This window comes from Dermacentor andersoni, chromosome 1, assembly GCF_023375885.2.
Source record: "Dermacentor andersoni chromosome 1, qqDerAnde1_hic_scaffold, whole genome shotgun sequence".
Lineage (NCBI taxonomy): Eukaryota > Metazoa > Arthropoda > Arachnida > Ixodida > Ixodidae > Dermacentor > Dermacentor andersoni.
In genome coordinates, this window is record NC_092814.1 from 146,788,610 (window position 1) to 146,813,110 (window position 24,501).

General features: G+C 45.8%; 1 protein-coding gene across 1 annotated transcript in view; it reads right to left on the minus strand.

The window, feature by feature from the left end:
* The window catches only part of LOC126544835 (DNA topoisomerase I, mitochondrial-like), a 91,834-nt gene that overhangs the window by 49,726 nt on the left and 17,607 nt on the right, over positions 1-24,501 (minus strand). Inside the window, exons 5-8 of the mRNA XM_050192331.3 lie at positions 23,682-23,927; positions 13,420-13,520; positions 10,967-11,057; positions 2,889-3,022 (exon numbers count right to left, since the gene is read on the minus strand). Coding sequence (XP_050048288.2) covers positions 2,889-3,022; positions 10,967-11,057; positions 13,420-13,520; positions 23,682-23,927 — 572 coding nt within the window. The remainder of the gene's footprint in view (positions 1-2,888; positions 3,023-10,966; positions 11,058-13,419; positions 13,521-23,681; positions 23,928-24,501) is intronic.

Genomic DNA, 24,501 nt, shown 5'->3' on the forward strand with positions numbered 1-24,501 from the left:
ACTTGACTGCCGGCTACGTGCTACTTCTATGCTTCCTCAGTCGTCATGAATGCTCCAGGCCCACTAATCATTCGGCACTCGTTCACAGCAGCGTTCAAGAGGGCTGCCATCTTTTACGCCGAAGAAACAAATCACTGCGCAGCGGACCGCAAGTTCAATGTTTCTGAATGGGTGGTGCGAGAGTGGCGACTGCAGCGAAGCAAAATTTTCACCTGTGATGGCAAGTGAGGAATTTCCCACGTGCCGAAGTCTGGACGCTTTCCGGAGCTGCAGGCTAAGCTTGCGGCGTACGTCGCTGAAATGCGCGATCGGTCTCTGCCAGTAAAGTGCGACATGGTCATGAAACAAGCCCGGATCTTCGCCTTTTAAGGACCTGCTCCGCCATGAGTTAAGAGTGGCTGGCGGCAGAAGACCACGAAATTATGCCAACCGGACCTGTCAAAAGAGCCTCAATGACGGCTGCGTGTGGTTGGGTGCATTCGGCGTGGGCTGTTGTTCCACAAGATGTCGTGGTGCGGTCATTTGCCAAATGTGAAATTTCACGGGACGACGACGCACTGTGGGACCGTAGCATCGATGACGATAGCAGCACAAGTGAAGACGAGTAGTCCAGTGACCATGTCAGCTACTAATAAATTTTTGTTATCGAATGCGCCCTCGGGTATGCTCTTCCTTCTTTTCTTTTTTTCCTGTCATGCGATATGGGGGGGTCGACTTACAATCGTGTAAATACAGTAGCTCTGATGCTTCGCCGTAGAAACATGCAGTTTGAAGTCGCCTTTGCCACCAGTAGGCACGCTGACATCGCATCCACACATTGTACAAAATGCAATATGTTCTCCTTTTCTTGATGTCATAAAGCACGGAAATTCAGAAGTGTAAGATCGGAAAAACTTCTGCAAATACCTTTTCATGAGCATTGATAGCGCCATGGCATCAAGCACACGAGGTTTCTAACTTTACATGGTGCACCGCACACACGGCCTAGCCAACACTAATCATACACACAAACAGCAGTAACAATGCACCATGGAGGAATGCATGCACGAAATGCAAGAGCTACATTGGCTCTGGCTTTGGTCGGCTTACTAGACACCGTAGTTGGCTGCTTTGTCTATGATACCGATTGCGCTAATGCAGCTGTTGTTGGTGATGCTGACGATTACGATGTGGCTGCAGATTCCGCGGTGCCGGTTTCGCAAATTATGGCGCAAACAGAGACAACCTTTCGGGAGATATAAGACAGTGATCATACAATCGGAAAGTTCAGTAAAATATCGGGAGTCTCCCGGGCGAATCGGAAGGGTTGGCTAGTATGCACTTAGGTGCCCATTTCTGCGGCAAGCATTTGTGTCGGTTTAACCGAGTGAACGAGCACAGCAAAGGATGAAAGAGCGAACTCAGAGCGCAGCGTGGGATGAAAGACTCAAGGGGGAAAGCTGAGGAGGAGGGTGCAGCGGAACCATGAGGCAGAAAGCGGAGGAAAAAGGTATGGTGAAAGCGTGAAAAAGCCTAGTGTGACGACGATGGCTACGTGGTGGTGCCAGAGTATAGCGCATTGTCTGGGAGGTCTGTCTGCAGCTGCTGCTGTGAATCGTGCCCCTGTGTCACCCATACGTAGCATCCTGCGATCTCCAGACTAGAAAGGCAGTCACACGCCACACTCCACTCCATTTACAACGTGCCACACGAGACAGATTGGCCGTAGTGTATCGCAATATATCTCAAAATGAAAACACGTACAGTAGAACCCCACTGATACTTTTTTAAAGGGACCATGGAAAAAAATTCGTGAGACTGCAACATTCATACGGCGATGGAATACTGGCGAAGCTGTTTAAGACTGCATACATTACGAAATCACAATTTTTTCCATATGGCACCACACTAGACCGACACAAGCGCTGCCGCGGTCACAACACCTCCCATGCATCTGCCACTACCACTGCTGCAGCCACGCCGGCACCTCCAACGCATGACGTTATAACCACAATATCACGGGCCATGTGCGCAGGCGCTGTCGCCACTGTTTTCCCCTCTCCCCTACCAGTCTCCATCCACCTTTTTCATTTTTCCTGTGCTGCCCTCTGCCACACGCCATTGGAAACGTTTTCGAAGGGTGCCAGGGCTTTCGCCGGGTGATTTGTGAATCTGCGCCCATGTTGAGTGCACATTGTTTGTGCGTCTCATAAATTTGCTAGCCATCAATTTAAAAAATTAGGTTATGGGGTTTTACATACCAAAACCACAATCCAATTATGAGATATGCCGTAGTGGGGGACTCTGGAAATTTGGACCACCCGGGGCTCTTTAACGTGCACCTAAATCTAAGTACACCGGTATTTTCACATTTCGCCTCCATCGAAATGCGGTCAACGTGGCCAGGATTCGATCCAGCGACCATGTGCTTCGCAGTCCAACACGATAGCCACTAAGCAACCACGGCAGGTTAGCCATCAATGAAAGGCAGGAACTACGTGGCTCATGGTGCATTCCAGACCACTCAAAATGTCCGGACGAAGCCCAGGCCGCTCTTTTAAAGTCGAGTTGCAGTCTTACGTATACACGTTTTCAGCACCACACTGGCGTCAGGCTATCAGTGTACTTTCAATGCGATACACGGCACAAGCATTTGCAGCAGCATGCGTCTAAGCACTTTATTTTTCCCCAAGGGGTCAACGGAATTTAGGTCAGGACCACAAAAACACGACGTAGTAGCCGGGAAAATGCAATAGTGGGGTTCCACTGAATAGAGCTGCAGTCAAATATCACATTAGGAAGTATCATAATTGTAGGATTTTTTTTTTTTTTTCAAGCTCCAAAGTGGAGGTGGCGTTGACCTTAGATCCTTAGATGAATAAATACAGTAGTAGTACCACAACACGTACCATTTCCATACTTCCACTTCTTCTTCCTTCTTTGCTTTGCCTTTCTTCTTAGGGCTGCCCTCCTCTGTTCTTGGCTCAGCTTTAACTTCAGCTTTCACCTTCTTAGGTTTAGGAGCTGCAGCTTTCTTGGCAATCTGAAAAATGTGACCAAAAAAACACAAATAAATAAAAACATTAACACACCAGATCAAACCAATTTAAGAAGACTGCTGAACCTCAAGGACAAAACCAGCAACAAAGCTTTTACACAACTCACTGTTCTCGGATTGCCTTTGGCAAGATAAATTGGCCCTTTTCATCATGTGCAAAATGTGTGGACAATCTCAGCTTGCTATGGGAGGTAAAAGGGGCAAGGAGTGGTGGAACAGGCCTTCTGGAGTAGTTTTATAGTAGAAAAAATGTGTGTTTGTAACTGACGTATTGGTTTTTGTAGCACATACCTTTAGGTCACTACACAAGGTGCAAAGACTATCTAGGGCCCCACACCATTTCAGTTGACTCGAACACTATAAAAAGCAAAATAATGCAGTCAAGTATCTGGCATAACATAAAAATATACTTATTTACACATAAGCTCTGTAAGTTCGCAAGAGCACCACATAAGCAAGCAATAACTGTTGACACCTTTATTATGTTCCAAGTGTTTCTTGGTTTGCAAGCGCCTCTGACATCTTCTGTCCTGAAAAAGAACCTGAGCACTCTCAATATCAAAAAAAAAAATTGTCTAATTTACTTTGCTAAGTGTAGTTGGGCATTCTAAGCATCTTCATGGATTTGCAGTCTCTCTTCTGCTAAAGTGCCTAGTCTACCATAGACATCATCCGCCAAATTCATTACATGTGACAGCGCTGAAGCCTTTTTTCTTTCCGTCATTCAAGCTGTCACTTGCGCAGAATTCTTCACTGCTTTGATCACATCGTAGGTATGGGGAATATTTTTTAAATCCTGCCCGAACCTCTCTGAATACAACAACACAGAGCGGAGTCTTGATGCTAGCTTTGAAAAGCTGCATCTATTTGCACTAATGCCGCTCTCAACATCCACATTTCCCTGTGATAGGCTCAGAAAAGCTTCATTATGTGTACAGCAAGGTGTAGTTCCTCTTCCCTTCAGGCAACATTAGCTACAAATCTGCTAGAACTCATCCAGTCTTTTCACAGGGGCAGCGTCCACACTTTCAGTTGTCAGCAGGCTTAACTTATCTATCGGGGAGTACACTTTATGAGGTGGAACGACTATTGGCATTTGTTCAGCCAAGTTCCTCAGACTCTACCGAACCGAACTTTCATTTTGCAAAGAAGAGGAAACACGACTTAATGGTAGATATCAAGAAAGAGAAGGCCTCCTGGGACGCAGTAATGTGGCATGTGGTTCAGCTTTTGTTTTTTCATGTTATTCAGGGGGGAAGGGAGGCTCCCCCAGAAGACTGTCTTTCTTTTATGTCAACCACTGTTAAAGCATTTTAACTTCACACACACCACCATATCCTGCTTTGGTATTATCTTACTCTTACATATGGACCTTTTACTTCAACATTACTTTTATTTACTTCACTCTTTTTTAGGCTGCACTACCTACAGGATCGTCCCCAGTCTTTTGTTGAGTAAAGCCACATGTCCTGTTCCGGTTTTAGACAAGCACATCAGGGTTTAATTTTGGTTTTTCTGTGCTAATTACACATTAATACTGCTTTGAACATAGATGCAACTTTTTTGTTCCATGCTTCATTTTGACAATTTTTTCGGTGTCCTATGTGCACTAGAAGGCCTCAAATCGTCTAATTTGACTGGACGAATCCCAAATTGATTTAAACTCGACAAAGAAGACCTTGCTTTCAAAAACTTGAGTGTCCTGAAGTCCAAGTACTGTGTTATCTAGCAGAAGTCTAGACAGCATGTAGCGAGCAGCAGATGCAATAAATCTTATAGCATCAAGCTGGAATTCTTTTTTTCTCAAACAAACAAACAAAGCAACAGCCCACTGTGTTCGCTTGTTTTGCCAACTCAGGCCTAGCAAACAGATGCCAATTTGTGACCGGATATACTGATGCGCAGCCATGCGCACATGCATGCTGAACATAAGTTGTGGTTTCATTCACATTCACTACGACCAGGCCACCAGAATCTGTTCTGAAGTAGACATGGAGCAATTTTTGCAAAAATCAGGCTTTCATAGCAGCATGCAGCAACAGTTCAACAGCAACAATTTTTGATGAATGTGGTCATTACTGGCTACATCAAATTCAAACTTGTCTTAAAGTTTTTTGGAGGGGAAATTAAAGAAAAGGGCTCTTTAACACCCTGGGATATCTATCAAGGGATCATCACAGTGAATTTCAGCTTCCTACGATGTCCTGGCATTTTTCCAGGCTCTTCCTCAGGCACACACATGAACCACCTAGTTAGACCTCGATAACTCTGGAACTAATAAACACATATTCATGAAACTTTGCTGTTCCACATAGTTCAGTGGTGTGAACGTCCCCTGAAAGTTTTATCCGGATATCTTACAAAACTAAAAAAACTTCGGTCTCCGAGGTAGCCTCCCCCCTTAAAGGGATAGTGAATAAAAAATTTGTCGCCGAGATTTCTGTCTCCAGTGATAGCTGTCGCACCGAGAGCGACCAAAACAGCACTCTTTCTGAGGAGAAGTGAGCGAAAAGTAATTATTTTAATGAACATTTCTCAAATCACAGCACCTACCGGCCTCCTCCGAAAGCTCTGGCAAAACCGGATGTCACGTCACGCTTACCCACCTCGAGGCCCATCGCGAGCGATCGTCCACACTGAGCGCGCGAAGGGGCGAGTGGACGTTTGCAGCGACGCGCTTTCTTTGTTCGACCGCCCTATTCATACCGCTTCCTCATGTGAGCTGTTCGAAAACCTCGTCTTTCAGCTCGTGGATTTGTGGTTTGATGTGTGGAGCAGCCGTGTCAACGCCGCAAAATGCCGAGGGTCTGCTGTGCGCATGTGAAAACGGCAGGCAGCGGTAGTCTTTTTCTCGCGTACTTGTTCACGCTGTAGTTTTGCGCACAGGTGCCGTTTGACCGTAATTTGTCGTTTGTACGACGTTCTGAGCCAGATGTTTGGCCAATTCTGCCAGAATGAATCGAAATCCGCATCGTCTGAAGCGACGGCTGACGAAAACAAATTCGCCGACATGAGACTAGTGGCGCCATCTCGTGTGCACCAAGGGAAGGAGTGCTCGGCTGCGATGAAACAACGGGACGCTGAAACCGCTGCGCATGTACTCGTTCACACCGTGAATAACAAGACGTTCCCTGCTCACAGAGGCGCATTTCAGTCACTGCAGATGCCTGGCTTCAATCCTCACCCGTTGCTTCATCGTATCTATTCTCAAAACAGCTACTTGCGCGCATCAAGTACCTGCCGCGCGAGAGTCGGCAGCCGACTGTTATGCTCACGCCGCCGGCCACAACTGCTCCGATGGCGTAGGTACAGGGAGGTTCACACGCGTCAATATCTTCAACGATTTCTACGTTTCTTGTTTTTTTTTTGTACAGTGTGTACTCGCGGCACCTGTATTGTGCATTGGTGGCTTTCATGTTTTACGCGCTAGCAGCTACCCATCCAAGCGGGCGGAGCAAGCCGCTTTGCGCAGTACGCAGAGTAGCCTGACATTGCATAGCCTGAAGCATAAGCGTCCTCGCTCTGTTGAAGCCAAACATGGCAAAGCGTTTGCGTGAGTGAATCACGTTGGGCGCGCCGCCACGGATGCAACGCTGTCAATGAGGCGTGCGCCTCTGGTCTCGCTAACTCATTCGTGACAGGTGCGAGCTTGCGATCCCAGCCGCAGGAACCGCGTTTATATGTGGCTTCCACCTATGATGCCGCCCCTGATCTCTCGAGGCGAACGCGTGTACATGGAATGCACAGTGTGAACACCACTTTGATGGTCCAGACTCTCTCGGCACCGCGGAAGGGGACTGCTGCGGCGGGTCGTCGTCAATTTCGCTTGACGACGCGGACGGATCGTAGGCATACGCCTTTATCTTTCGTGGTCGTTCAGTAGGCCGCTCATCCAAGTCGGAGTCATAAGTTCCGCTCATAGTATCGCTCTCACTAGAACTTTGCATTTTGCACTGCGCAGCGCGAGGAAAACAAAACTGCGCAGCCGGCCAGCTCGCTCCTAACTGCTGAGGGTAGGTGTGACGTCAGATCCGCCGGCTCGTTGTCGGGAGCGCTTTGCGAGTGACGCGGTGGCCGCTCATAGAGAGTCAAAAATAAAGCCATCCGCTCAAAAGTAGCCCGAATAATGACTATATACTATAGCAATCGTGTCTTAGGAATGCAATTGTGGGGCTTTCTCTATATTCTTCGATTTTTATTCTGTATCCCTTTAAAGGGACACTTAAGGTTACATGAAGTGATAAAGTAATGCTTTATCACTGTCAAAGGTGTCAATATAATCGCTAACAGAGCTTTAGTAACGAGGAATTGAGGTAATGCATGACACGATTTGAGACCCCCCAGCGACATTCCGGTACTAACCCGATGACGAAGTCACTCCTCATCATAATTTATGTCCCTAGTACTCAACTACTCGTATTAAAAAGATCATTTCATTAGGTTATAAGACAGAAGAAAATGCTACTTGTCTACTTCTGTTCAATTCTAAGAAAAAATAACATTTTGACGTTACCCTTCAGTAGCATAGGTGGTCGGAAGTTTCGTTTTCGCTTGACTCTGCACCGCCTGCGCTTTGGAGTTGCAGTTGTTTCATTATCGCGTCGTGCTGCGCTGGTTCTGCTGGCCCGCGAAACTTGCATTTGGAACAGGCAGCGAGAATGCCACGTCCATGTGATGTCGTGGGATGTGCGAACAGTCCGCAGACCTTGGCCGAGGGAAGTTGCAGCAGTGAATCCAACGTTACTTATCACTGTATGCCGACGAGTGAACCTCTCCGTTCGAAGTGGCTAAGTGCCGTACCTCTGCCACAGCGCGTTGGCAAAGAGCCGAAAAATCGCATAGTGTGCTCGCTGCCCTTTCGTCCAGAGGATTACAACTTCAACACCGACTTACTGAAGTCGTGTGGAGTGCCTTTCAAAGCAATGCGTTCCCGTAGCGCTGTTCTGTCGGTCTTGCCTGCATTCTCCGAAGCGCAAGAACAACTGCAGGTCGAAGACGGGGCGGGGCGGTAAGTGCGGCATTTGGTTTCCACGAAAGAAAAGCTACAAATGTGTGAATATGTACAGCCATGACATACAGTTGCCATCGTAGTAGCACGCAACGACGCCGGCAGCACGAGCCCTCAGCAGCAGGTAACGTTCATCAGTGCTTAAATCGCTGAAGTCGAGCCCAGCATCGCGAGCCAATGTGTCGTTTTCAGGGTCGTCCATTGTAACAAGCGTCGAAGTTGGCGGCATAAAATAAAGAACCAGCTTATCGTCACGCGCTTTCCCTTGCGCTAGCCACCATTGTTCCGCTTTCGCGCTGCTGTCAGCTCTGTCTTAGCTCTGTTTCTGGCCACGCATTTGCGTTTTGTGCATAAAAGCCGTAGCGCCATCTGCGGGCGCTGTTTTACTCACCGACAGCGCAACGTCACTATGAGAACATGACGTCACCACACCTCCATCGGAGGGTGGGCGATTTGAACTGCTCTAGAGGTGCGCGGACGCTTCAAACTGCATTTTCTCTTAATATAAGTCTCTTCTTCGCATGAAACAAGCGTTTCGAGGTTTCTGGGACGGTATTTCAACAGTCCACGTTGACTTAATATTAACCTTTAGTGTCCCTTTAACATACAATTTCGTAAAAAGTTGTCCGAAAAGCTGTAGACAAGTGGTTCGGTGAAAATGCACAAAGCGGTAAACAGGGTAAAGAAAGGGAGGAGGCACTTGCTCGGTAGTTGGCGCCAATTTCAAATCACTCAAAAGTGGGGGGGGGGGGGGGGGGGGGGCTAGGACAGGTAGGGGAGCTAGCTTGGAATTTTATGGTAGTCTGGTTTGACCTGCAGCTCATGCTACAAGAACTGTACTGCACTACGTGCTCCCTCCAGTACAAGCACCACTCGTTCTACGTAAATGAGCTTGCCTTTCCATTGTCAATAAACGCTTTGTTCCATTCCTCATCCTCTCAATCCCGTATTCTTCCTAAAAAACGCAACCCTCGTAAAGAAAGCTCGGACGACGGCGTGGGCCGGCTTAGCCTCCGTGCGCTGCCCCGGTAGTGTAGACCAGCTACCCGTTACGCAACGCACTGATGGTGTAGGCTAGCGACGACCCTGAACTCGTACAGCACTACCCATAGAACTTCAGAGAAGAATAAACTGGAGAGGAGAAAAGTCCACATTGAACAACTTCACAATAGGCATGTTTCAATGTCCATTGCGAGCAAACATTCTTGCAGCACAGACTAGAACATCGATTCTCAAAGTGGGTTCCACAGGCCCCTCCTCGAGGTTCCGCGAGCCACTAATAAATTTTCCCCGGTTTCGCGCTCACCATGTGGCTAAAACAGCGAACACAAGGTGCACTCGATCCAAGGAACTTCCATTACCCATGCCCCGAGTGCCAAAAAGCACATCCCAGTGCGTAACAGAAATGGGTGAACTGCGCAGTAAATCAACCCCCAGCCTCCAAAAAGAGGCAGTGCGCCTAAACTTTTCGTTTGAATCTCGGATGCCGTAACTTACCACCATGCGCATTTCTCTCGTTTTTAGATTTGTGCTGCTAGCGTGTACGCCGACTTCTAGTACTGTAGCTCAGCGAGAGCAGAACACCACAAATGCACAACACAAAAGAGCTAAAACGGTACTAGCGTCCAACCAAAACGAAGCAGTGGAGTCCACATTGCCAGCCGCATGCCTTCAAAACTGCGTAGTCGTCATCCATGATCGCATTGATAGCTACCGCGCTTTCGTCAGCACTTGTGGCAGCAAGCAGTAGTTTGATTTTGACTTGGTACGTGCGTCGCCCACTTGCCTTTAGAACCGCAAGGTTGCTGTCCATGAACGCGTCGATAGCGGACGCGGTTTCATTCTGTGATGCATTACCTATCAGTGCTGTCTCATTGCGCAACAACATTCTCGCGAAAGCTATGTTTTTTTTAGTTTCCTACCGATTTCGTTACTGCAAGGTTAACCCTTTGAGTGTTGATTATTTTTTCGACATGCGACCGCCCAGGGTCGATTTTTTTTTATTGCAGACCTCAATTCTTCTTAGGGATTTATTTCGAAAAAAATTTATCCGTAAAGCGAGAAAAAGATATTTTGCGTTGGTATATGCATACTCTTCATTCGTGAGTAATAATAAAAAAGGAAATAAACTTATAATTAAAAATTTGATGCATTGTTATACACATAGTTCAAGGCTTTGAAAATGCACGCATGAGAATATTTCGCAACTCTCACCTGTTCGTGCTCTTACACTAATATTTACGTCCGTAGCGTAATCAAACTGCAAAGGTGCCCGCACTCAAGAAAACTGTGTGGTTGTGTGCCCGTAAAAAAAGCAAAATGCGTGACAAACTTCAAATTTTCATCTTATCACCATCTAGAGGCAATTAGTTTTCGCGAGTGCACCCCCCAAAGAAAGCAACGGAAACGCATGCACGGCGACATCCTTCCTATGCACACCCTAGTGAGCACTTAAACGAGCGAGAAATAAGCGGTAGCCCTTTGAACCATTAGTAACAATATAGCCATCAGTTTTGAAGCGAAAGAAGCCGAAACCGCCCGCGAAACTAAACCCAAACCGCCGCCCACGCGCGAACGGTAGTATATAGACACGCGGGAGCAAACTAGCTTTAAAACAAACCATGCAAAAAAAAACGAGAGAGGGAGGCGCACAAAAAAAATTCCCTGTATTCCATAGTGCCAGCACATGACAGAAAAGAACAAGTTCAGAAATTGGCGCTCTTTTTAAACGTACAGACGGCGCCATAAATATATGGCATCGAGCATTTTTGGACTTCATTGCGGCGCTGTATTTTTACGTCACTGACCCTCAAAGGGTTAACTGTATTCCAAAAACTATGTCAAGCCTAATTGTTTTCAATTTTTTCTCAGTGTGTTTCAATACATGCGTCATACTGCACAAGAAAAAAAAGAATGCACACCTTTATATCGTCTTCATAATCGCTGTCTTCAGCTTTCCGCTTCTTCTTTGCCTTTTCCTCAGACTTGCTCTTCTTTGCAGCTTTCTGTGACCTGAATTTTAAAATTCATCATGTTATTGTTAAGTCCAGATTACAGTACTACACAAGCTCACTGGCTATGTCCATACAGCAGTTTTACAATGCCACTTGCCAACATCGCTAAACTTGAGAACCATATAGTGTAGTGCAACACAGTTGTCCCTTGCATGTACCGAATTCACAGAAAATATATGCACAATTAAAACCATACTCTCTGAAAATATGTCCGATCAAGTTCACTCAACAAAAATGCAAGCCCTGCACCCTTTGTACAGTAAAGGAACTGAGCAGCAGCTTTCTTGGTCTCCTTGTGTCAGCCAGTAAACATTTGAACGAGCTTGGCCTATCACAAAGAACAGTTAGCCAATGTGCCTAGCAAATTAGTGCATTTTAGAGGCCAGTTTGCAGATACTGCACATGCAACACAACACATTTGACCGAATGTCTGTGAGCAGAGCTTAAAGGACCACTGACAGCCAAATTTGTTTGTGACAATGCTTTAAAGCAGGTCTGTGTCTGATAATCACGGCATGAAACCATAAATGCTCCAATGTGACGTATAATTACTGCTGGCATCATTGTGATCAATTTAAACGCAACCTCAGAACGCGTGCCCAAAATGATAAGAAAGGAGGACCATGCCTCGGCAGTCACAAATGACCGGACACATGATCTCGTGGGCTCAAATACTGGCAACGTTGAGGAGCTCGCAGTTGCAGAATTTGTCTGCTAGTGGCAAGCATCTCATCATCAGCATCGGAATCATGGTAGTCATCGTCAGGAAGTACAAAACACAAAACCAACATCTTTGCACAATGCTGCTTTGTTACATGAACGTTGTCAAATAAAGCATGTTACTGCGCATGCAACAAACACTGCACAACGGAGCACCGTTCAACAACGTACGACTGTGATGACAGCGAGCCAGGTCTCCATGCTGGCTGCCGCTGCCAACAGTGCTTGCAATTACGCCGCAGCTCCTCACTGGAGCACTTTTTTCAAACATGATTAATGTTTGCACAATTATGTTGTGCTTTAATCAACTCGCCTTTTCTTGATACTGAGGGTGCAAAGAGCAAACACAGCCGAGATGGTTGGCATGTGGTGTCCGTCAGCGGGTTAAATGCTCTCACATCGCAGCTCCCAATCACATCTGCGTTTTAGTACTGGGCACTGCTTTGCAGAACAGGTCCAATTTCAACGTAGCTATTCTATTAGTTACTCTTTTGTGTCATAAACAAACAAAATGTTTTCGTTCTGGCTCTGCGCAAAGCTGCCGAGAGCGCTGGCTACATCACGATGGACAGGCAATCTGTTGGCGACCAGCTCACTGGCGAAAAAATAATCAACATGTGCGCACGAAATTTAAAAGCATGTCTCAGATGAAGGTGTGCACCACAGTCACATTGCGAAGGAAGTCTCAATATCTTTGCCGCTGCAAGACACTATGACAAGGATTGCAGCTTCCGCAGTTCTTTTGTACAAAATAGAAACAGGATTTGCTCATTCATTAAATAAAAGCATGTTGACTTAGTAAGCATTTGTTTGTTTTCTTGATACCCTCGATAATTCAACATTCGGTTGATCTGGACATTCTTTAGTCGCATGAAATTTAAACTAATGAGGATTTACTGATATTGAAATTTTCTAGGTAAAGGTTGCCATTAGTACTCCATCAGATGTACGAGGGCAAATCAGAAGGTCCTTGCTTCTATTTTTTTATTAGCCAAAATAAGGTACATAAAGGCAATTACAAATATGCTATTCTACGTACCTTACACTATTTTTCCACAGTCCCCACACCGGAGCACTAAATTTGAAATGCCCCTGTAGTAGAATTCGTCCGGCTGACTGTGGAACCACTGTTGGACTGCTGTCTTGGCTTCATTACTGCACGTGAATCTCTGTCCTGGCAGGAACTTCTTTAGCAGACCGACAACGTCGAAATCACTAGGGGCGAGGTCTGGACTGTACCATGTGTGGTCCAGACTCTCCCGATGAAATGAACAGAGCTTGTCGGCAGTTCTGATTGCCGCACTTCGTTGTGCTTCACACAACCACGGCGTACAAGCAACTGCCATTTTCAAGAACTGTCAGCAGCACCGTGGTGCAGAGCTAATGGCAGATAAGGCTAGGCCAGTCTAAGAAAGGTCCACCGTTGGGAATGGATATGCTAACCTCACGTTCACAGCCGTAATTTGGCTAAAAAAAAAAATAGGGGCAAGGACTTTCTGATTCGCCCTCAAACTTATGAATATGCAGGATAATCGAACACCACAAACATCAAGGGTTTGAAATGATAGTGCCAGTGGTCCTTTAACAACACAGCATGTGACAAAAAAAAGACGTAATTCCACACAAAAACTTGCAATCACCTGACAGAGAGGGGTTCATCTTCTTCAGAATCAGACTCCAAAGCACGCTTGACTTTGACAGGCGACGTATCGGAGAGCCTTTGCTGTGGCTTACGTGCAGACTACAGAGAAATAAAAAATAACATTAACATAATTTATTGCATTATTAAAACCAACATTAGGTTAAAGGCTATCTTTGACACTTTTGGTGAATTCCACAGGTTGATTAGGAGCAGCTTGCTTTTTTCTCAATTGAGAATGCACCTTGCTTTTATAATAAGGTAGAGAATGAAGTCCTTTGTACAGCAGAAGTGCCTTAATTCAACCCCTATAGTATGGAGAAGTCCTAGAGCAAGGCAAATGTTGAAGACTATAAGCATGACAAATGAAGAAGTGGTGCTTCCATTCAACAGAAATGAGACAAAAGCATACACATAGCAACAATTATCACTTGAAAAATTGTGGAAAGCGCAGTAACACTGCAGTTCTTCCTCCCCCTTGCCTTGCAGTGTGCCACGTGGGTCAAAAGGTGCAGCTGGCAGTTCCTTAAGTATGACATGTTCAATGTGACAGACACGACAGAAACACTGGGCGATTTTAAGGGGTGCTTTGATTTCGACCTCCATATTAACGTTCAGCTAATTTTTTATGCTATACAGTAAAACCTCGTTAAACCGTACACGCTTAAACAGTAGTTTCGTTTTAAAAGTAGTAAAGTCAAATCCCCAACTGAGTGGCCATTGAACATAATGTGTTTTGTATTGCATAAACCATACCAGCTTATTGCGTACGTATCGGTGAACACGTAGTATTTCCACTTTTCGTCGCACAATCACAGCGGTGCGTCGTCCCCATCGGGCCACCCGTCAGAACAAGCCTCAGAGATTGGAACAACGGCCTCCAAACGCCCTGTGCATTTGAGCGTGAAGCCACATCAACATCATTTCGGCGTCATGCAAGCGAGGACTCTCGTCATGCCGAAGCTCGGATAAAAAACACCGAGTGCTCAGCATAGAAGAAAAACTGGACATGGTTCGTGCTATCGCACGTGGCACAAAGAAATCGACGATGGCACGTGACAGGGATCTACTGTTGACTACGGTCTGTGGCATTTGCAATGCGCAGAGGTTGCTCGGCAGTGCTGCTGCAACCGCAAGAAGATGTCGGCTATGAGGTTCGACTTTTCGTCATCGCTGCCTCTGTTGCCGAAGTGTTGCCTAACAACAGTGATGAGGACAACACGGAAAGCAACAGCACGGGCTATTCGGGCCCGACAGTGTCAGAAGCTGCGCATTACGCCAGTGTCTCGATTGATTGAAAACTTTATTCCACCAAGCTGGGGTGCCCGCCTCTTAACCTACACGCAGGTGAGGGGGAGGACAAAGCAGTCCCCGCGCGTTGAGGACGGTGAGTCTTCACGGCCTCAACAGCCAGGCAGATTGCTCGACGCTGGTAGTCTTCAGTCTCGCTCTGTAGCAAGGCCTCCCAAGCTTCTCTACTGTCAATGTTTTCCTTGGCCCCTGGGGAGCCAGCACACTCCCATATTACATGGCCTAGCGTACCTTTCTCCTTACAAATTTTGCAGAGGGCTTCGTTATAGTCCCTCGTCTGAGTTGAGTAGATCCAATATGGTGATGTACAATTGTTTCCCTGGAGGCGCCGCCAAATGCGAGCATCCTCCAGAGAGAAAGAGACTGATGCGGTGGCGGAAAGATTCTTCTTTCGGCTTTGTAATGATCTACAATTTCCCTGTACGTGATGATATCTGATCCCTGGAACTGGCTGCTCTAGAGTTGCCCGGTGGTAGAGTGCTCGGGCAAGCTTGTGAGCGGCTTCGTTACCTGGGACTTCTTCATGGGCCGGAACCCAAATAAAAGTTACGTCCCTCCTAGGAGGGTTATTGAGTAGAATTTGGAGGGCCTCATCCGGGATTCTCCCTTTGCTAAAATTTCGGACAGCTAATTTGCTATCGCATAATATGACTCCCGCTTTTGTACACGAACGCTACTGCAACCTCCTCGGCTGTACAGGCATTCCTCGTACATGTGGAGTACGCTATCTTAACGCACCAGTCGCCATCAACCACCATTGATACCGCAGCCCTGTTTCTGCTGCAAGCGGCGTCCACGTACGCTACGTTATACGCTGGTATGTTTTCAAGTTTATTTGCTAGAGCCTTAGGCCTGTGAGCTCTCCTCTCTTTGTTGTAGATAGGATGCATATTTTTAGGTAGGGGGCAATTCGGAAGCGTTTACGCACGCCCAACAGAATATCCTTCTTGCCAGTCAGGGCACCCGCGTCGCATTGGATTCCTACCCATTCCATGATTTTTCTCCCTGTTTTGGACTGGCCTAATCTTTTTAACTGAGACACTCGTACTGTTTCGGTGAGCTCAACTAGCATGTTGTGAACCCCCATTTTGAGAAGGAGGTCTGTCGAGGTCGAGTCTGGGAGCCCTAGGGCTAACGCTCTTCCTAATGACTGCATCTATTTTCTCTTTTTCTTCTTGTTTAAACACAAGATACGGTGTGGCATACGCTATTCGGCTGGTAATAAAAGCTTGCACGAGTCTGAGGAGGCTGTTCTCTTTGAGGCCCCTGCCTTTGAGTGCAACTCTCCTAAAGATCCCCGTGACCAGCGCCACGTATGCTTCTAACCTTCTTGATTGTCGTGAGGTTGTATCAATTTCTCTCGTTATACATGCCCAGAATTCTCATTTCCTCCACTTTGGGAACCCGATTTCCGTTTTTTTATTTATTTTATTTATTTTTTATTTATGAATACTGCGATCTTGTACACAAGATCATAGCAGGTGGGAAACATTGTGTTAAGATACAGAATTACAGACACAAAGAAAGCAAAATTGCACATAGAATTTCAACAAGAGAATACAGCGACAAGGTCAATTAACAACAATCAATTCAAATGCTCTTGAAATGAATGTAATGATGTCTGTCTGACAACATCATCCGTGAGGTTATTCCAATCACTGATGGTCCTTGGAAAAAAGGAATATTTAAAACAATTAACTCGCGGATTTAATGGTGTTATAGAAAGAGAATGGCGATTTCTAGTTTGGTACCCCGAGGAATAGGTAAGGATATTGGAGGTGTCAACTTTGAGATTATTATTAATTAATTGATAGAAAAACTTTAAGCGACATATGCGATTTCTGTTAGGAATAGAGGGTAAACCGCTTTTTTTGAGGAGGTCACTGACTGATGCTCGCCCGTAAGTGTTATATATAAACCTTACTCCTTTCTTTTGGATTCTTTCAAGTTTATTTATGTTTACCTTTGTAAAAGGGTCCCAGATAATTACTGCATATTCTAAGATTGATCTAATAATAGTGTTGTAGGCAAGGAGGCGTGTAGCAGGGGTCGCTAGCTTAAGCGAGCGTCGTAAGAAAAAAAGCTTTCGGAGAGCGGTTGCTGAAACATAGTCGACATGCCTGGTCCAAGAAAGGTTATCAGAGATCCATAGACCTAGATACTTATATTCTGTGACTTCATGAAGAAAATTATTATTAGCAGTGTAGTAATATAGAAGAGGGATATTTTTAAGTGTTATCCTCATAAATACGGTTTTTTCAAAGTTAATTGACATTTGCCACTTCTCACACCAAGAAACTATTTTTGCAAAATCATTATTCAGCCTAATTTGATCATCAGTCGAACTTATTTTCTCATACAGCACGCAGTCGTCCGCATATAACTTAACACGTACTGACAGGTTTTTAACAATATCATTAATAAACAATAAAAACAGTAGGGGGCCGAGGACGGATCCCTGGGGAACACCAGAATCGACAGGAACGTAATTGGAGCAAGTTCTATGCAGTTCGACAAACTGACGGCGATCAGATAGGTACGATTGTATCCATGTTAATATCTGTTTATTATTTATAATAAAACTGAGTTTGTGAAGTAGTTTCTTGTGCGGAACCTTATCGAAAGCTTTTCGAAAGTCCATAAAGATAACATCAGTTTGTTTTCCTTCGTTGATTGCTGTCGCAAAATCATGGATTGTTTCGACCAGTTGAGTGCATGTGGAATACCCTCGCCTGAACCCGTGTTGAACAGCTGCCAGTACATTATGCTCGTCGAGGAAATTAGTTAGATGCTTATGAATGATGTGTTCCAATAATTTGCACGTTGTCGAAGTTAATGAAATAGGGCGATAATTTTCAATACACGTCTTCTCTCCACTTTTATGCAAAGGCTTAATTCTAGCAGTTTTCCAATCACACGGTAGAACACCTTCTTTTAATGATCGAGTGAATAGGACGCACAAATACTTTGAACACCACTCTGCATACTGTTTAAGGAAGGCATTCGGTATATCATCTGGTCCAGGTGATTTCTTAATATCCAGTTTTAATAATAGATTAAAAACACCCTCTTCAGAAATTATAACATCAGGCATGGAAGGAAGGGACATGCTAAAGGGTGGGAGACGCCCGTCATCTTTCGTGAAAACTTTCTTAAAGGTGTTATTAAATGCTGCTGAAACCTGGACATTGTCACTTACATGTTGTCCATTTATAATGAATGCATCGGTAGAACGAGAAACTGGTGCAATTGCTCCCAGCGTGTCCCCTTTGATCTTTTGGCTCAACGATTAATAGCTCCCATTTCTGTGGCGAGCACGCCACGCCTCTGCTGGCCACATACTCTTCCACCATATTCACCACCCCACTGTTAACCCAGATGGTGATCTCATCCGCCTACATGCTAAATTTTATCAATTTAAGGGGGGGACACGGCTCTTTGCGGCGAAAAAATCGCGAAAAAATAGATTTTTTGAAAACGAAATTTTCGATATCTACAGCTAATATTCCTTTAATTTACCAAGTTTCGAATCTCGGGGAAGAGTATTTCGTCCGCAATATCAATTTATAACATCACTGTGAGCTGAATTCCGTGCAAAAACAGCCCTTTTTATCGCGGCGCGTAGCTCTTTTTCTACGCGCGCGATCGCAGCCATCTTGGTCTCGTTGGAAAGAGGAGCCTTCCTTCTTTAATTTCCCGCCAAAAGTGACTCCGTCGGTACGCCAGGGACGTTGAAATCCGGGGAGGAAAAAAAGCCCGAACGCGCGATCCGATTCGTTGACTAGCGCACGTGACCAATAACGCGTGCTGTGGTTGGCTGCGCGAGGTTGCCATCGTCTGCTCCACTCCGCAGGCGACGCGACTGCGAGTCTCGTAGGTTTGTTGGCACATGCCCAACGATGTCCAATCCACCAGGGAAGTTCGCCACGAGGCATAAGTTTGGCAAAAAGAAGAAGCGATCAGCCTATAACTTTCAAAAGCGCTCCATTCCTTCTGAAAGCATCGAGAGTAGCTCGCCGCCAACCGCAAATGATGCCGAAACCACGGACGATGCCGAAGTAGGCCTAGCCAGCTCACAAATGAGTGAAATCGTTACGGACAGCGGCTGCGTTCGGCGTGACACTGCAATGTTGCAGCGTGCGGATTTGTTGCAGAGGGAGATGAATGCTCAAAAAAACTTCGAGTTCTTGCGTCAACGCCAGCAACAACGCGGGTGTTGGATTTATTGAGTTCATCCAGGAGACCCCTCATCGCTATGTTAAATAGGAAGGGTGATAGCACCGGCCCTCACGGGGTCCCCTTGCTCCTAAGTGTGATGGGAGGGGACTTTACGTCCAGAAATTTTATATTCGCCTCCCTCTGTGACAGGAAGTCTGACGTATGCATATGCCCTGTGTCCCACACCTACCTCTTCAAGGCCTGCAGGAAGTCTGACGTATGCATATGCCCCATGCCCCACACCTACCTCTTCAAGGCCTGCCAAGATAGCCTTGTGGCTACCGTTGTCAAATGCCTTGGTGAGGTCGAGGCCTAAGATCGCCCTGGTGTCAGTTGAGTCGTATCAGTCTAGGATATCATGCTTAAGTCTGAGCATGACATCTTGTGTACTAAGCCCTGGCCTGAATCCAACCATTTCATGTGGCCAGAGATCGTTCTCCTCCGTGTACCTGGCCAGTCTCGTTTGAACAACATGCTCCATCAACTTCCCTACACACGAGTTCAGGGAGAACGTTTGCATGTTGTTCACTTGCGCACTTGCGCACTTTGCCTGGCTTTGGAATAAAGACTATGTCCACCTGTTTCCATGTTTTGGGAGTTCTCCTTTCTCCCACACCTGATTCATGTATTTGGTTAGTGCGATGATGGACTCATCGTCTAGATTCCTGAGAGCTGTGTTCATTATCCTGTCCAGATCGGGGGCCGATCTCTTTCTTAGGTTTTATCCTCTGCTCTATCCTCTGTCGTGGTGATGGGGGCATCCAGATCTGGGTTGGGAGGTCCCTCATAGTTCTTAAACACCTCGCTCTCTGCTTTTCCAAGATATGTCTCTTGGAACTCGCTAATGAGCTCGTCATCTGTGCCTATGAAGCCATGCCTCGCTTTTAACTGGTTTGTACTAGCTTGCATTCTTTATTTACTAGGGTCGATGAGATGTCTGAGAAGGCTCCAGGTTTTGGAGAGACTCACATTGGCTTCTATCTCATCGCACTTGCTGTACCAATTCTGCTGGTTGAGCTTAATCGCAAATCTTTCCATTTCTTTGTTGAGTCTGGCTAGTTCGCACCTGATATTCCATCTTTGTGCCTTGAGTCTTTTCTCCAGGTTACTCTTTCTGCTCCACATGTACAGCAGTTTGCTGTCTCGCGCTGGGGCTGCGTCCTCATCTTTACAGCTGTAGTCGCTTGCCCTATGTGCATGTTAAGGAGGTGTGTCCACTCGTCAATATTGTAGATATCATCCTGCAGTGAGGCCTCCTTTCTTATCTCTCTGAATTTATCCCACCCCACTAATTTCGGCTGTTTGATGAGGCGAGTCTTGACACCTTTTCCTAGCGTGAGCGAAATAATAAAGTGGTTGCTGCCTAGATTTTGTCCTGTGCTTCTCCAGATTACTATTCCCGCCATATGGCTTATCGTGAGGTCGGGTGCAGTATCCCCGGTTATACTGTTGCCTGTGTGCGTAGGGACGCATGGGTTAGTATGTAGAGTAAGCCCTAGCATTTGTATATCCTCCCAAATTCGTCTACCTTTGGGGTCTCTGTATGTATATCGCCCTTCCTCGTGAACTGCGTTGACGTCTCCCATAATGATGAGAGGTCTCCCATCCGCGGCTCTGAGTGCTATGCGGAATAAAGTAATGAATGTAATTTTCTTCTGCCTGGGTGTGCTGTACAAATTCAGCAGGAATATGCTATTTCTATTTTTCTTTCTTGTGATAATCTCAACGAGAACAGCCTCTGCCTCTCTTGGGGAGACATCATGGACTATGGTTGCAATGTTTCGCTTTACAAAGGTGGCGACTCGAAATTTATCCCCTTGCCGCTGTCAAAGCTTTGGTAACCCGATAATCAACAGGGGCTTTACCAGTTTCCTGCATGACTATGGCTACGGGTGCTTCCTGTTGTAGCTCGAGGTTTTGTTGAAGCAACGCTCTTTTCCTCTGGTACCCTGTACAACTTCACTGCCAGAATGTGGAAGCATTTTTCTTCCCCGAACGTTTATCCATTTCTATAAAGAATCGCTTACATTGCCCTCACTTTCTCGCACAGCCTAGCTATTGTCATGCCTAAGGTAACGTGCCTAAAGTATAAAGGATGAAATCATCGCGACAAGAACAGCACCCCGGAATGAAATAGACGCCCCGCAACTTCTGCAGTGCTACCGTGCCCGTGCACGGAGGATATGCAACTGAACGAGGAATCTGCCATGCAAGTGTTTGCCGAGAAGAGGATTCTGGCTGAAAAGCTAGCTCACAGCTTCAGTAAATTTGAGGCCGCCGTGGTCGCTGCTAGGCCGCCGTGGCATCAAACGAAAACGACAGGCTTTTATTGCGCGAAATGAATAAATACTGCATGTTTTTGCCCTTTCATCGCGCTCTCACGGAGTTACGTTTTTGACAGGGAAGTGGGCTATCTCATGCTATTTTGGTTAAGCAGTACTACCGTTTAGTACATACTTTTTCCGAGCTCCGGCCAACTACGGTTTAACGAGGTTACACTACTGGATTACGAGCAAGGCTGTCTACCAACTCGCTTATGACAGAATAAAAGCACATGGGCTCAACCATGACAAAGCATGTATTCTCGGACAAAGACAACCATTGGACCACTGCTGTCGTACTGAAGCAGGTCACAAGGCCTTCACTGTTAAGCTCAGTGAAGCCACTCCAAAATAGTTGCCAAGCGCTGCACCAACTGCAGTTGGATGAAAATTGATGAGCAGAATAAGTACAATCTAGTGCAAATCGTCACTAAATAGGGGCATGTTGAAGCAATTATTAGTTTTCTTTCTGGATTTGGATCCTTCCAAGACCTGTGAAGGCCATTTCACATGCTGCAATCAGAGCAAAAAAAAGCTGGTACAGTTGCATACATTTAAATATTTGCAGCATGCTTTTCACGTGTCTGCAATTGCGGCAATGTAATGCGCCCAGAGCTGCATGCTGTTAGTGCCACATGATGAATGCCTTTTCAGACAACACAAAAACCAACATGTTGCATCTTAAGTAAATAGAAGAGCTTTGTAATTGAATGTAGAAAATATTTTTATCTGAAGGCACAGTTGTGATTGACCAATGTCCACCCAAGGAGGCATGGCATACATTCAGAGCTATTTGTAGAATATTGCTCCTGCGACACTTTGTCAATACAGTCGAACCCACTTAAAAAATATCCAAGTGCCTCGAAAATTCCATTGTTATAACAGATAACTGTTATAACCGAGTTGCATGAAAACATCAAAATAGGGGGTGGCAAAGCTGATGCGAGAAAACTACTGTATTTACACGATTGTAAGTCGAGCTATTTTTTTTTTTATTTGGAAATCTGAAGTGGGGGAGTCGACTTACAATCGAAACCAAAACATGGAACCGCCAAAAAAGCAAGACCAACGAGATATCGGGGGAGCTACAATGTAGTTACAATTTTGTGTTTGCTCTATGGCCATACCCATAGTTTTCGCTATCCCGCACATTTGTTCACTTTTCGGAAGGGTTTTTCAACATTTTTTAGGGTTTTACAGCGCACACAACACTCACGGGGGGGTGTCGATAGCCGATGGAAGTGCCACTGTTCGATTCATGGTGGCACCCCCAGAACGGCGGCGCTTGCAGGGAGTATTGATAGTTCATTGAAGAGCAGACGCCGCTAGTATGTTCTTTATTCTATGCACCGCTCACGTGTTGCTATTTCCCGGTAGCTCTAGTTTTATGCGTTCAAATCGACTGCCGGCTACATGCTACTTCCATGCTTCCTCAGTCATTGCTTCCATGCTTCCTCAGAACTGCACTGAATGAAGAGCCAGCCATAGAATAAAGAACTAACTTTATGCAACATGCAACAATCAACATGCGAGCAATCTGGGAGTAGCGCAGTTCGCGCGGTCTATTCGTGTTTCGGAGGGTGGCACGGTGTAGAGCTATGGGCGCAGCCCATTCTTGTTCGGAGGGGTTGAAGGGCAACAGGAGAGAGCCGCACGGAGAAGGCTGGAAAATGAGCGCGGCGGCTGTTGGAGCAGTAGGCCATCGTGCAGCAGCTCGAATTTCTAATTTTCCTTTTTTCAAAGATTTCAAATTTCCCTACCTTTCAGCTCGGACACCTAGCAGCCAGACTTCACCATTAAAACCGATAATGCGGCGTCGGGGCATTGTAGTAATCAGGTTATTTCACCATGGAAAACATACAAAAGTTTATGGTACAGTAGCTTCTCATTGTTATAACCGATATATTGTTAGAACCGGTGTTATGAGTGGGCTCGACTGTACAGCTGAATATGATCCCCATATTAGCTTCAGATTCTGAAGGAGTGCATAAGGTGATCAGAGAACACCTTGTATAGTCGGCGATTCCCAGCACGTATGAATAAATGAGAGTGGGTACATACATGATATCGACCCAGATGACACAGCGAACACAGAAATGTAAGGGAAATGAGTAAGCACCATCACAGCTTGCATAAGTTGGCAAGAACACCTCATGCACATTCACAGCTGTAACTTTGGCAGAGATAATGCAGCAATCCCACTACAATTATTTTCCTTTTGATGCCTCATCACTGGACCCAGCAGCACTATGCCTATGTAATACCAGGGTAGCCCTGTTGTGAGCAATGGATGCTAAATGAGTAGAACCCACTGAAAGGAATTGTTACATTATGCCAACCCTTCTTGCCAAACAAGAATTCCCAGACTCGAATGCAAATAACTATGCTGTAAAATGTCAAAAAAAGGACACACCAGTGGCATATCATCATCGCTGAGCACCTCGCCCTTGATCTCACTGATGTCAACAGTCTCGGTCTCAAGAGTCATCCGTGGAGCAGGAGGGTGGGGTGGCGATGACACTTCTGTCTTGACCTTTACAGGAGGTGGGGACATACTTTCTGAACTAGGCTTTTTCGGAGTGACCACTTCCTGCTTAATCTTCACTGGAGATGTGCTGTCCCGATGCTTCTCCGTTGAGCTCTTATGCTTTTCACGCTCCTGCAAAAAGAACACAAGTAATATGAATGCACACTGTGCAAGTCCACCCCCCACCCTAATTATTTGAACACTGAACCACCACTGTCCATAACATTTTCAGGCCAGAATTGTGTGTGCATGTCATTTTTCAGGCATAATGTCATGTGAGGTCAAGTACATTAAAGTACCAACCAGACGCAGAACACTCATAAGGATGAAATTTTATTTCGCGATTCCGAATGAAATCTCGTGACTTCGTGGTATTTAAGTGAGCACAGCATTGCACCTGAATGGCTGACAAATTGTCGGACCATGAAAGTATCTGGGACATGTATAGGGGCCATATTAAAGCTGTGTTTAATATTTGTGAGGCAGAACTCTCACAAAACTAGTGCTGAGCCTGCATAGAGCAGATTATACATTTGTTTGGAAGCAATTTTATAAACATAGTTTTCTGTCAAAGCACCTTAGAGAACTTATAAGCAACAACTTCATACTGCTGTAGACTAGGCTTTTGTAGGAAAATTGGATCAATGAAATTTCTATAGCACATTTTCAGCGAGACTCCCTCTGTTGTTTCCTTTTCGTGCAAACA